The sequence below is a fragment of the Harpia harpyja genome, chromosome 1 (assembly GCF_026419915.1).
Source record: "Harpia harpyja isolate bHarHar1 chromosome 1, bHarHar1 primary haplotype, whole genome shotgun sequence".
Taxonomy (NCBI): domain Eukaryota; kingdom Metazoa; phylum Chordata; class Aves; order Accipitriformes; family Accipitridae; genus Harpia; species Harpia harpyja.
The window spans coordinates 86831374-86844988 of NC_068940.1; the positions used below are offsets into that span (position 1 = coordinate 86831374).

Genomic DNA, 13615 nt, shown 5'->3' on the forward strand with positions numbered 1-13615 from the left:
TTTTGTTTCTAAGAAATGAACGATAGATCATCTCGGGGTAGAGGGTGATTTTCCCGGGTCAGGTTTAGAACCGGTCTTTCAAAAGCCTCCTGCGGGGTACCTGATAACAGGATTGAAATTGTGCTGCTATAGGCTATATAAAATTAGCCAGTGGGCTTCATCTCACCTGCTAGCTAGGAATTACTCATCCCTTGTCGATACGCGCATGGGAACCTCCAGGAAGTACAGGGAGAAACCGCATCAACAAGACAGACTTGTGGAACTTTCTCTCTGGAAAGTGCAGGTTTATTCGCTAAAACCAACCATACCCCGCGACTCGGGCTTCAGTACGGGCTGGGACGCGCGATGCCGTCCGCTCAGGGAGGAGCAGCACCGCAGGGCGGCTGGAGGGAGGGCTGCACCCCGCCGGCCCCGCTCTCCCGGCCCTACCTGGCTGGGCGGGGAGGCCCGGCGGAGGGGGAGCGGCACGCCTCTCCCACCGCCCTCTACCCCAACCGCGCCCGGGAATCCGCGCTCCGCCGAGCTGCCTGACCGGCGGGAAGCGTCCTTTGCGAACAACTTACCGACGGCAGGCGGCAGCGAGCCCCTCCCGCTCCCGCCCCCGCCCTCGGCCGCGGCGGGGCTGACCCGACCCGGCCCGCCGCACACCCACCGGCCGACCCACCCTGCCGCGGCCCGGCCGAGCGGCGGCGACAAAAGCAGGGCCTGCCCCCCCCCCCGCCCCCAGCCCCAACTTTCCGGCTCGCCCCTCCGCCGCGGCCGCGCAGTCCGTCGCCCCCGCCCGGCGGGGAGGCAGGCGCCGCCCCGCGCCCGCCGCCCGGTAGCTGCCGGGAGGGAGGGGAGGGGAGGGAGATGCCCGTTGCCACTTTCCCTCTTCCCCACGCGCCGCCCCCTGCCCTCCTCCCCCCGCGCCCGGCGGCGGCGGCGGTGCCCCGTCCCCCGGCGCCGCGCTGCGCGCTCCCCGCCGGCAGCAGGCAGGGCAGGGCAGGGCCGCCGCCCGCCTCCGCGCCCCCCTCCCCTCCCCCGGCATGGCCGGGCGCTGAGGGGCGCCCCGCCGCCCCGGCTCGGCTCGGCTCTGCCCCGCCCTGCCCCGCCGAGGGGCTCGGCGCCCAGCCGCCCGCTCTCCTCGCCAATGGTCCAGAGCGACATGTCCAAATCGCCTCCCAGCCCCGCGCAGGAGGTGCAGATGGAGCTGCTGGACAACACCCTGTCCGCAGCGGCGGCGACAGCGCAGGTACCGCGGGGGCGGCGGGGCTCGGCCGGCGGCACGGGGCTTGCGGCGGGCAGCGGGGCCGGGGGCGGCGGGGCCGGCCGGGCCGGGCTCGGCTCGGCTCGGGGGGCTTCGCAGCGAGGCAGCGGGCGGCAGGCGGGGAGCCGGCGGGGCTGCCGGAGCTCCCCGTCCTTCAACTTCGGCTCCCCGCCGCCAGAAAAGTTTGGCGGCTCTCCTAAGGCGCCTGAAGCCCCTGTCCTCGCCCCCACCCCAAAATGCCGTTTCATTAACACGCACGATGGGACGCCCTGTGCCACAGAAGCTTCGTCAGTCAAAAGAACCTTGCAGTTATCTGGAGGGCGGATATAGAAGAATACGTTGCCGTTAAGGTGCTCTTCCGTGCGTGTGTTACTCACAGGTGACGGGTATTTTTCCCTGCTCCGCTAAACTGTTGTATCTGTACCTGATGCTTACCACGCGCTGCTGAAACCTTCGTCATCTGTTACACAGGCTGAGAATAGTCTGTGTTGGTGGGGGAAGGCGATTCACGGTGGTTGTTGAGCAGGAATTTTGGGGAGGCTGAAGGTGTTGAGCACGCTGCAGGCTTAAGCCTCTCGGTTACCGTGTGGAAGGTGGTTGTACAGTCATCTCTGAAATTTTAACGACTCGGTCCGTGTGGACTGTGGTCAGGTGAATGGGATGAGGAGAGGGAGGCAGGCTATGGGTGTTCGCACACTTGGTAAAGACTTTGTATTTTAAAGGTGGTTCCTGATTAATGTATGAGTGTTGCATAATATCTTCGAGTTTGCAGTAGTTGGCTACAAGGACTTACGGTGCTATTTTTAAACCCAGTAAAAGGGTGGTAAAATCTGACTGCATGCGCTTTAAATTACAAACACGCTTGTTCTTGTTAGGGCAGAGTTTTCTTCCTTTTGGGGTGGCAGTTTTTATTGCTGCTGCCGCTGCTTTATTTACTTTGAGAAGGTGGTCCAGTTTTATCACAGAAGTGCTCGATTGCCAGAGGAAAATGCTGTCGGTCTGTCAAAAGACTTGCTAATTGATCTTTACTTACTGGGGACCAGTGACAGCAGAACAAAATCCAGGCACTGAAACGGAGACTAGGTTAAGCTAAAAAAGAAAAAGTGTCTCTTTGGATGTGAATTTGACTGCAGCCTCCAAGTGCAGAACAGACGTTTCAGTAGAGCCTTATGCTTTGCCAGCTTCTCCAGAAGCAGTGGCAAGGGAACTAATTTCTGACCTATATATCCCCCCCTTTTTATATCTTTTCAGCCCTAAGCACAGAATCGGCAACTGTCAAATCATATGGTGCCCCTCTGCTGTGGACAAATGTCAAATACTGATCATAAAATTGGTTTTTCATCCCTCGTTTTAACTAGGCATAAAGAACGCCTGTTTAGAGAGGAAGGATAGTTTGCTAACACCCACATTACTTATATTTCAGGTAAAGTACTTATATTCTGTTTTATAGAATTGGTTTCTGAACACTCGCAGCCAAAAAGATCCTCTTTTTAAGATAGTAATAATGCAGCTTTTTAGTTCAGGGAATATTTTTCAGTTTTCAGAACCAAAGGCATTAGGCAAAACAAGAATCATATCTTCTCCATATATACATATTCTAGTTGTACATAAACCTTTGATGTAGAGGAAATAAGATTATAGAAGCAAAAGAGCCATTTGTCTGAATAATAACGTTAGTTAATTCTTTAGCATGCACTGCATTGAGAGATAATTATTCTGATTTGAATTTTTGCTCCATTAACATGATTTCCAAAAAAATCAATATTGTAAGATCTTTCTGCTTTAGAACATACTCACACTGAGAAGGAGAGGTTTAATGAGAACATGTGAATCATCAAGTAGATTGCCTACAGGTACTTCAGTTATGCCCACCGCTATCTTTTTCACTAAGATACTTGAGTATCAATCCTAGAAACATTTCATGCCAAGTAATGCATCAGGAGGAAAAAAAAAAACCCAACATGTGAGCTTATGGAGTGATATCACTTCTAAAAGTATTCTCTCTGAAGCGCTACTTCTGGGAATTATAATTTAGCGAAATATAATTGAAGAGCCTTTGTAGAGCTGTAACAAGACTCAACATTTCTCTTATCCAAGAATTTTACTTTTGTAAAACTGAGCATTTCTTTCAACCTGGCTGTACATCATGGTCAATATCTTGGATTAAGCCTGTCCATCCATTTTGGCCAAACTTGTCACCACTTGGCAGAGGAGTGAATCTAGTTAACACTCTGGAAGTAATTACTTTTAAAAGGAAGTTAAATATGTGAAATATTCCTAGATAGCCTCTGTGTAAAATCTATTTCTTACTTTCATAATGCATTTTCCTAACAAGATCTACAAACAAAATAAAATCCCTTTAGGTGTTGATCGTGACAGTTATAGTATACTCTCCGTGGGAAGTCCTTTGCAATAGGGGCAAGGTATTGGTGTGTTATTCTGTATTACCTAAAATTCTGTGGCTTTTAGGTCCATATTACTGGAAAAACATAGTCCTAGGTACTCACTGTGATCCTAGTCCAATTGGGGTTGTGGTATAGTTTCAAATGTCCAGCTTTCTCCAGATTAATGCACATGCTAACAGTTACACTGTGGAGTTATTCACAACATCCACATATATGTCAGTGCAAAGTGGTAGGTTTAGCTGTGGCCCTTTTGTAATAAAATCAGCATTTGATTTTCTGAAATCGTAAAACAAACAAACTCTTCAGATGCATAAGTGTTTGATGATCAGTACCTGTTTTTTTTAAAAATCAACTCCAGTCCTCATTTTAATTTTTTACTTCAAGAACCCCTTAATTCTAGGAAGTTGAATTAGTAGAATATTCATTTTAATTAACCCAGATGCTACGCTGATTTGTTTATAATATATTATAACATAGCATATTAATACCTTTCATGGTAACTCTTTGCCTCTCTTCTTTTTTCCCTCCCTCCCATGAAATTTTTTTCTCATCCTACTTCAAAGTCCCTCAGTCTCTAGAAATCATTAGATTCAATTTTTGTTGCTGTTTTCTCATCATAAAGCTTTCTGTGTTATGTCATAGGAACAGTCATAGCAAATCAGATCAGTAAATTATAGGAGATGTTTCAAAGAAAATATAACGAAACCTTGTATCAAGCAACTAACTACAAGCCTACCTTGTGGAGGGAGAAGGTATCTTACCCAGGATGAATTCTTTCATATTCCCCATTATTATTTTTCCTCCTGTTCTTTTTCTTACCTTATGCATCATCTGTCAATGCTGGTGCTAACAACCTGACACATTTTAAATGAAAACAATTCTCCTCTTGATTGTTTTCTTCAGCTCTTGCACTTGCATTTAGCTTTCCTCTGTGCCCTGATGCTGTTAAGTGCTTCCCACTTCCAAGTCTAAAGGCTTCATCCTCCCAGGAGCCCTTGGCTCCAGCTGGTCAGGTTGCATTGCCGAGGGTAAACTGCAGGCATGGGGTTAGGGACAGGCTTGTTCAGTTTTCCTTCTGTATTGACTGCAATTGATGTTAACATGAATTTTAGAGTAACGTGCATGTGGTGACTCCGGAATATCAGCTTAGTTATTTGGCCCTAGCACTGACTGTTGTCCTTCCTGGATCTCCAGCTATCTTTTCAGTTGCATAGCACCATCCCTTCACTGCCTGTCTTGTGGTAATGAGGAATGGAAAGAATAGCCAGAGATTTATTCTCAGCAGATTAATCACACTGCCCTCTGCTGCTCTCTTTCAGCTGAATTGATTTATCACAATTCATACTGTGTTTACCTATTCTTCAAATAAACATTTTGCAACAGTGTATATCCCAGTACTGACTTGCAAGAATACTTTGTAAGCAATAAACAAAATTTATGCCCCTTTGCTTACTTAAACAATAATAATAACCATTGATTATAGAGGCATGGAAGTTTTTACTCTCTTCTGGCAGCATCCCTAGGAGCCAGATCCAACGCGGCAGCAGCTCAGTGGAGTATATACAAATGAGGAAGAGATGAAATCCAACTCCATTCATTGGACTTTCTCATGGTCGTCAGTGAGAGGTAGTGTTTTCTCTCCTGATGTGGTAACCTCCTTTCAGTGTTGTACTCCTTACTGACAAAAATAAATTTTAATAGTCCTTCACTGAAGAAAGCCCTTCAGGTTTCAGCTGTTACTTTTCTGATGATTCTCCTCTGCTCTTCGGGTTTATTTTGCGTTGTCCTGAACTCTGTCAGTAATAGGTGATCTTGCGTGCTCATCTCTTCCAGAGACATTTATTTGCCACTTGGGTATTACACATCATCAGCATATATGGGCTATAATAAATGTTTCTTACATTTTCCTAGAGTGTAAATCCCTCTGAAGCAATTCGGCAGTTTCAGTCCTAACTTATTTGCATATCTGGTAACCATCTCCTAGAGGCGATCTCTGTTTTGGTCTTGTTTTGTCTCTAGGTTTATAATTTCAAACCATTATGGATGAAAAGTTCCTCTATTCTTCCAAGGCTGGCTTCTCTGGAGTCTCAGTTACTTTTCTTCTGCTTTTTTAACTCAGTTCTTTCCTGTGCCAGGATAGAAGAGTTTCAAAATAACACAAAGCAACCAAAATCACCCTCCCTGCCTTCCAAGGGCTTGCCTTAGTCTCTGTCGGCAGGGCAGCAGACCCTTAGCAGAGGGAAGCTTCCCTGTAGTTGGCTGTTGCTCCCTGCAAATATCTTCCTGTCATAGAGTCAGATCTCTTTTTCTGTTTGCTTGTGTAAGAGAAATACAGGAATCGATGGAGAGCAGGTGGGGAGGAACAGGCACGTGGCCTACAACTGTAGTTGCCACAGGCTGCGGGAGGCACAGTGGGGTCTGGGCACGAGCTTCAACACCTTCTGCTGTTGCGTGCTCCTGTTTGGCCGAGTTGGGAGCAGATATCTTCATCACTGGTGTTACGGAGAGATGGGCAGCAGATTTGCACCGAGGTGGGTTCCCGAGTCACTGGGGATGAGGAGAGCAGGCCAAGTCCCCTACTTCTTGTCTGGCGGGTGGAAACTGCCAGGTGACCTGGTTTGAGGCCAGGGCAAGAGCACTGGGATATGGCTTAGAAGTGTAGGAACTGGTAAGAATCGGGCTATTTCTAGCCGCAGTACTGGCAAGGCTTTATCACAGGCCAGCAGAAAAGAGCATCAAAGATTTAACCCTGTTACAGATTTCTCAGCAGAAATAGGTTTTCTTTTTTTGTGGGGAAAAATGGAGCATCTGTCAAATATGTATTTTTGGATTATGTATGCAAGTTTTGATAAATAAATTATTTGTGGGTTTTTTTCGTTTGTTTTTGTTTGGATGGATTTTTCTTGGTGTAGGTGGAAGATTTTGTAAAAGGACTGTAGAATGGACTTAGCAGACTCATCACTGTAGCTTGTGTGAACTCGATGACTCTATATGGAGATCCTCACTTTGATAGGATTCCTGAAGGGAATTCTTGTCTTTTCTGAATTGTGTCCTGATAGCAAACGGTGTTTGCTGGAAGAAATCCAGTTTTTGAGACCTAACCTTGGGATTCTTCTCTGCTATGTGGACATGAGTCTGTGCTCCTCAGGCAACTTCTTCACTGAAGGTATGTCACAGGGCTGAGCGCCTGTCACAGGGCTGAGCGCCTGTCACAGGGCTGCACTGGTGTTGATTGTGTAGGGTGACCTGAAACACCATCCCTGAGACAGAGGCAAGCTAGGATGTATTGCTGTGTCCAATATTGCCCCATTGCCCCTGTTCCTATGGTGGAATGGAGCTGTGGAGTGCTGGGAAACTTGTCACTACGGTCCACGTACATCTTCCAGCCCTTGGCTGTACCGTCAGAAGGCTGACCACCCGTCAGTTACGAGACTAGTGTGATTTGTGGTGCAAAGAACAGAAATATTCGTGTCTCTTTCTGTAGCTGACCCTTTATATCCAAAGGCGCGCAGTGGGTTGTTTGAGTGCGGGTGTCGGGGTTTCCAGTTACGCAGCTGATGCTGGAGGCTACACCACCCGGTAGCTGGAGCGTATCGTTTCTGAGTGGTGGCAAGCCTGGCCATTGCGTAGAGAGGGCTCAGGAGGTCTGAGCTACAGGAACATTCTGTTGCCTTGTTGTAAGGAATTGATTAAAGTGGCAATTACTTGTTTTTCCAAGGGGTGGATGGAGCTGGATGTACATGTTCTGCACTGTCCTGGCATGCTATTCTTTGCCTGGGACATGGGCATTTTTAAATATCTTCTAAAGCCTTTGCATGGGAAGGAAAAATGCTTAGTGCACTCTTTCGTTTCTGACTTTTCTAGCAATTCTCTAATCCTTCAGGGCGTCGCTCATTTCCTTTACCTTTAGGTATTCTTTTGATCCTTGTAATTGGGTATTTGTTCATCTGAGATAGTGAAGCCTCATTCCAGCTCTGAATTTTTATTTTCTGTTTTTGTTCTCGCCAGTTCCTTTCTTGCATCATTATTTCTGTTTCGAGACCTGACTCTGTGTCAGTGACTCTGCTGCCTAAATTTGCTGCACCTGTCCTTTATTCTTTGAATGACACCAGTAGGATAGTTTTTAAGGGTTTATGTTTGACACTAACCATGATGTCAGTCTAAACGGCTGCTGCTATTTTACCCATTATAATTAGTAAATGTTCAGACTCAATCCTGTGTATACTGCTTTTCTCTGCTTTGACGTAAAATACCATTGGAGTGGTTACTGGTGAAGATTTTAAAACTTTTACTGAAGATCAGTTCCCTGGTAGTAGATAGTTGGTTATCTTAAATGTTTTATATTCCCTCTTCCAGATGATAGTATCTTGCTCACAGGGAAAAACCATGCCTTCTGCTTGTCATGTGTGTTAAAGGATTAAATCTTATGGGTGCATGCTTTTCATGTGTTGAGGCAGAACCTCATTAAAATTAAAGGATTTTACTGAACGACATTGATCTCATCCGTTTGCAATAATGAGTAATTGTATATGAAACTGTTAATTATCAGGAAACTGCTATGCATGCCTCTAATGCTTCATATGATTCCTATATTTTGTTTGATTAGATGGGCTGATAAAGGTTGCACAATGTACTTTCATGTCAGAGTTGGAAAGCAGATTCTTTCTTTGCTTTATTAAGACTTTGTTGATGAAATGTTTTTGATGAGATTACTTTGGTAGGGCTTTCTCTGTTGTTTTTTTTTTTAAGGTTTCACATTGTCTGCCATGTATTTTAAGAAGTTATAGAACATAAGTGTGTGTGTGTTGTGTTTCTCATCTCTGACAACTCAGCCAATTTTAAAAGAACTTCACACATCTGACTAATAAACCAGGCTACAGTTTTCATCTTGTAAACACTTAACATGTATACATAACTTTATTTGTGTAAGATGTTGGGCTGAAATTGAGAGGGAATGTTCCTGTCAGCAAACTTTATATATAAACAGGCTTGTTCGCAGTGCTGGAGTCATTTGTATTAAAATTAGCTGGGGCAAATGATGGTACGCCATAGGGAGCTGGTTATGCTGGGTTTCGAGATTGTTACCATTGGGTACCGTATACTGGGGTGCAGAGACTTTTGGTCCCTGATGGTTGTTCTGTTAGGTAGGGCTACCATATAGGTTGAGAAAGACTGCCCCGTGTTGCTGCTTTTACTGGCCAATGTCCGCATGTCATGATTCAGCCCTTTATTTTTAGCTACCTAATTGCAGCCAACTGCTGCACAGAACGCAGATAAGGCAGCTAATCTTAATATAAAAATCACAGTAACATATTGAGTTCATTGTGAAAAAAAATTCCTTTTTGTTTTCCAGAATTGAAAGTAACTGGTAGATTATTTTTTTTTTGTACAAAGGTCTTGTTCTTGCATTAAGCTCTTATGGAAAAAATACACTCAAAGAAGCAAAACATAATGAATATGACAGGATTAGTATTCATGATTCTCCACATGACAGAGATATTTAATCATTTTTAAAAATATATAAGAATCTGTTTTGTTTATGGAAGACTTACCTCATTTTTAGAAGAAAGTTTCAGGGCATTTCTGACTGTGGGAATAAGCTTGAAAGGCCTGGAAGACAAATGTAATCCCAGATTAGCATCCTTTAAAATAATGAGAAGAGTCATCAAATCCCACTTTTCCCACATGCCAAAATTGTCCCCCTTTCCTCTGATTCAGAGTTGGTCTGCACACAGAAGCAGCTGTAAAACTGACTTTCCCTACACTGTGTAGCCATGGCCTGCCATCATGTCAACTGGTTTTTTATGTTTAAAGTTAGTATTTGGCTTGTGCTCCTGAATATTTTTTCTTATATAAGACTAGAACAAAAATGTGCATGCTGGTATTCACAACAAAACCCCAACAACCCAACCCTGAAAAATCAAGGTAAATTTCAGTTTGAGCTGGACTTGCCATGTGATGTTGCCCAAATTAATGCTTTTAGGTGTTGCTATGCAGGTAGAGAAGTGTGTGTTTTATCTGTGCTTGTAAAACATTTTTATTCTGCTCATTTGTTTTATCCTCATCACTCTAGACACAGTCCCTCTTCTGCCTTTGTAATAATTTTTTGCATTATAAAAATGAACACTATGATTCTCTAAATAAAATAAATATTGTAGAAACTGAGTAGAAATACAAAAATATGACTGTGAAAGAGAATATGTGTACATTTTTTCTAGTATCTCCTTGGGGATTACAACATACTATACTGTACATTGTTTATGAAATTGCCTAGATAGTGTGATCTTTATGTAGATGCTTTATATTCTTGAACTGCTATATGAATGTTTTGAATTCTTTATTTTTTTGTAAGTGTATTTCCATATTCTTCCAAATAAATTGGAGAAAAGAGGGTCAGAATGTTGGCGGGTAACTACAGTCAGTTACCTCAGTAAGAACTGTTTTTAAGAAGTAAATTTTTATTTAAAGATGATCTTGTAGTTGAAGACTACTGATGTCAAAGATACTTCTAATGTATTTTACGTACCTTAATATTATATTATATTAGGTGGAGTATTATATTGGGTGGAAGAAGATGGTTCTTATAGAACTGTCTATTCTAACAGTAACTGGAAAATGTTTTGAATAATTTGCTGGTAACGATGGTTCTGATCTACTTGTTATTCTTATAGGATCCCTTTTAGAAATGCAACCCTGCAAAGCCATTCATCATTCAATTTTAATTTTACATTTTGTGACCTACTGGGTTACAGTTGTAGACTCATCAGAAAGTCCTATTTTCATCCTCATAATGTGTAGCATGCTGATTTTTATATAGTTCTGCCCTAACCAACATGCGTAGTATCGGTTCATGTGCCTTTCAGAACTTCTTACATGGCTTTTTTACAGTTTTGTAAAATTTGGCAAAATAAAATAATTGCTTTTCTCGTAAGCCATTGTTAGTTCAGTGACATAACATGTTAAATTATTTTTGCTGAGAATCAGTGTCAGGCTGACGGATCTATTGTTACTTCAGTCATTCTTTCTAAAAGATTGACATAATACTGGATTTCAACCAGTGGTCTGAACTTGCCCAGGATCGACACTTACGGTCCAGATACAGCCTGAGATCATTCTCTTGCATCTCATGGTGGCAAGTTATCTGGATTTGTCAACTTGACAGGTGATCTGAAATTAGTAGTAGCTATCTGTTTGTCCTCCTCAATTACTCTCAGACTGCAAAATATTTCATCGTACTTACCATATGTGTTACTGCTAAGAGCTACAGCTCGGATTTTGAAGTCATGATCTTAAAAATCTGCTGGTATGAGATTTTAAGTGTGCCTCCAAGCCTGTGCTGAAGCCCACCCTTCCCTACCATGAGAACCGATGGGACTTGGGCCCAAAGACCAGCATGGTGCTCTGAAGACTGCTCAAGCCCAGGGAAGTACACGCTTTATGCACCCAGCCAGAGTTTTATCCCAGGCCTTGCTGTATCAGGGCCAAGTTGTCAGGAGTGTTGCGTTGTAACACATGCACAGCCAGGTTCTCCAATAAGCTGATCCTAATTTTCCCATTGTGCCTAAACCCAGGACCGACAGTGGCTTATGCCAAAGTCAACAGCAGGATGCAAATGCATGGACTTGGAATGCTAAGAAATAATAATGGATAAATAATATAATTTATTAGTGTAATGTTTTGAGGTGCCAGCATACTAGTACCTTTTTATCACGAGGGATTTTTGTTGTTGCATATTTTAAGGAGAACAATGAGATTTCTGTAAAGGAATTTTTATTCTTCAGAGAGGATTGTGAGATAGTATGCAGAGGATATGAAATTACTCTCTGAAAATTTAGCATGTAGCTGATGGAGGCTGGTGTTTGGTTTTGTGTTGTTTTTTTTTCTTTTTTTTCCTGAGTTATTGTGGAACTCGAAAGTTCAGTGCTGAATGCAAGATGAGAGCTATGATTGGGAATAGGCCAAGGCAGACCTTGAAAGTGAAGACAAAGACCCTGTTTATTGCAAGGAACTGTGGGAGGTATTTAAAGACAGGAGACATGATCCAGAGAGATGGATTAGTAAAATGACCTTTACAGCAGCATGATGAGTGAGGAAAAAAATTGCATTTATCAACCTCAAGGAAAATAATGTTTGAAGTAGTCAAGACATGATTTTGGTGTAAGTTTAGATGAATTTAAGCAATGTAACTAGATAGGAAGGTCTGCCTCTTAATGTAGTTGTGCGGAAAAAAAAAATCTGTGAGATTTTGCTGTACCAGGGAGGGATGCCCTGGGAAGGGTCTGAGGTGGTGTCACGGCATGGTTTACAGTCACCACAAAAATAAGTGGTTGCAAATAGCACAGTTTTAAACTCTTTCATGGTTTTTGAAATTTGTTTTATGATATTTATTGATAGTCCATATTCACCCACAGAACAAAAAGCTTTTGGCGGGGGGGGCATTTGCTGTATTTCTAAACCATAGTTTAATAATTTTTGCTTTAGCCAACCATTGCTTTCTCCTGCTGTCTTTTTGATTTCCTAATAGATAAAAACGATGCCTTGCTTTTTAGTCGCATATTATCCCTTTTCCAGTTACATGTTTACTCCTTTTTTGTTGTTATACTGCTTTTACTTACTTCAACATTTTTTAAAAAAATATTATTATAAATTATTCCTCGGTTGTAAGATTGTATCTGAATCAACAAGTTGTTGGTCACTTCTTGCTGTTTAATGTTCCCTCAGCTGACTTGGCTCATAGCTGTGATGTACTGGAGACTGCTGTAGTATCTCCTTTCCTAGCTTGTTTATTTAAACTAGCTGCAAAACAAACTGTACTTTTTAATCATTGTGACTTGGGCGAATAATACTACAACTATACAAGTCTATAAATGCTTCTCCAAACCTGAATGTGAAAAAAAACCCCCAAAACATTCAGGGCTCAATTGGCCAAGCCTAGTCATGTCGGTGACCACTTACACGCATTGTCCCATCAGTTACTTATTGAATATGTGCTTATTAATTGGCACAAAGCTGATCCTCTGAATCCCTGCTAGCCTAGGAGACATTGGTGATGCTTGTACTGAAAGCTTTCTGTGCAACACTAACGCTGTTCCTCTAATTTTTTTTTTTTTTTTTTACAGTCTTACGGTAAAGGGGCAAGAAGAAAAAACCGATTTAAAGGATCAGATGGGAGTACATCTTCTGACACTACCTCTAACAGTTTCGTACGCCAGGTATGTTGTTTTTCAGCTTTTAAAAGACTGGATGACTTGCTGATGTTAATGTTCAAGTAATATTTTTTTTTCTTTTTTTTTTTTTTGCAAATTGTCAAATCAAAGACTGATATTGTAGCCTGAGAAATAGCAGAAGGCCCTGCTGGGACAATGAAAAATACTTGGTTGCCATTGTTTTGATCTTGGCAGAAAAATACTTTTTCATTTCTCATTCATTCCATGTATAGCATTTTCATTATTTTTGTTGCTCTAATGCTGTCAGGTGATTAAAGCTGAAGGAGGAGGCGGAGTCTGATGGGAGCGCCTAAAGTGGCAACATTTGGGAGAAAGCATCTAAACCCTACCAATCCTCAGGGTTTTCCTGCTTAAAATAGTGCTGTGCGAGGCAGTGTTAACTTAGATGTTTTCCTCCCACATCCCAGTGTTATTTTAAGGCATGGGTTGGAGGGGAAATCCCTGGCAGCATTTGTCCCCATCACACTGATGCTGAAAGGCCTGGAGAGGATGGAGCGGTGCCGAAGGCTCCCATGACCTGTGCCTGTGCATCTCTCCCTCAAACGGAGACACCCAAGTGGAGCCTCATGGGGATCCCACACCTGTGTGGGTGCTTGGAGGACAGCTCAGTCTGGCCAACAGAGGGGACAAAAAGTGCAGGGAAGGGTATCCAGAGCCCGGTGTGGTCTTTGGCTGCAGAATGGTGCTACTGAAGCTGTGCTGCTGTGGAAGGAGAGTGCCTTTCAATGTGCTTA

The 13615-nt window shown here is 43.3% G+C and overlaps 1 protein-coding gene across 6 annotated transcripts in view; it reads left to right on the forward strand.

The window, feature by feature from the left end:
• Positions 1 to 992: 992 nt before the first annotated feature.
• The window catches only part of CACNB2 (calcium voltage-gated channel auxiliary subunit beta 2), a 268848-nt gene continuing 256225 nt past the window's right edge, over positions 993 to 13615 (forward strand). For 2 of the 6 annotated variants that reach the window (XM_052803851.1, XM_052803857.1), the window contains exons 1-2: positions 993 to 1234; positions 12774 to 12866. In XM_052803851.1, coding sequence (XP_052659811.1) covers positions 1133 to 1234; positions 12774 to 12866 — 195 coding nt within the window. In that variant the 5' untranslated portion in view covers positions 993 to 1132. The remainder of the gene's footprint in view (positions 1235 to 12773; positions 12867 to 13615) is intronic. The other 4 variants (XM_052803764.1, XM_052803772.1, XM_052803758.1 and 1 more) reach the window with 3 other exon arrangements.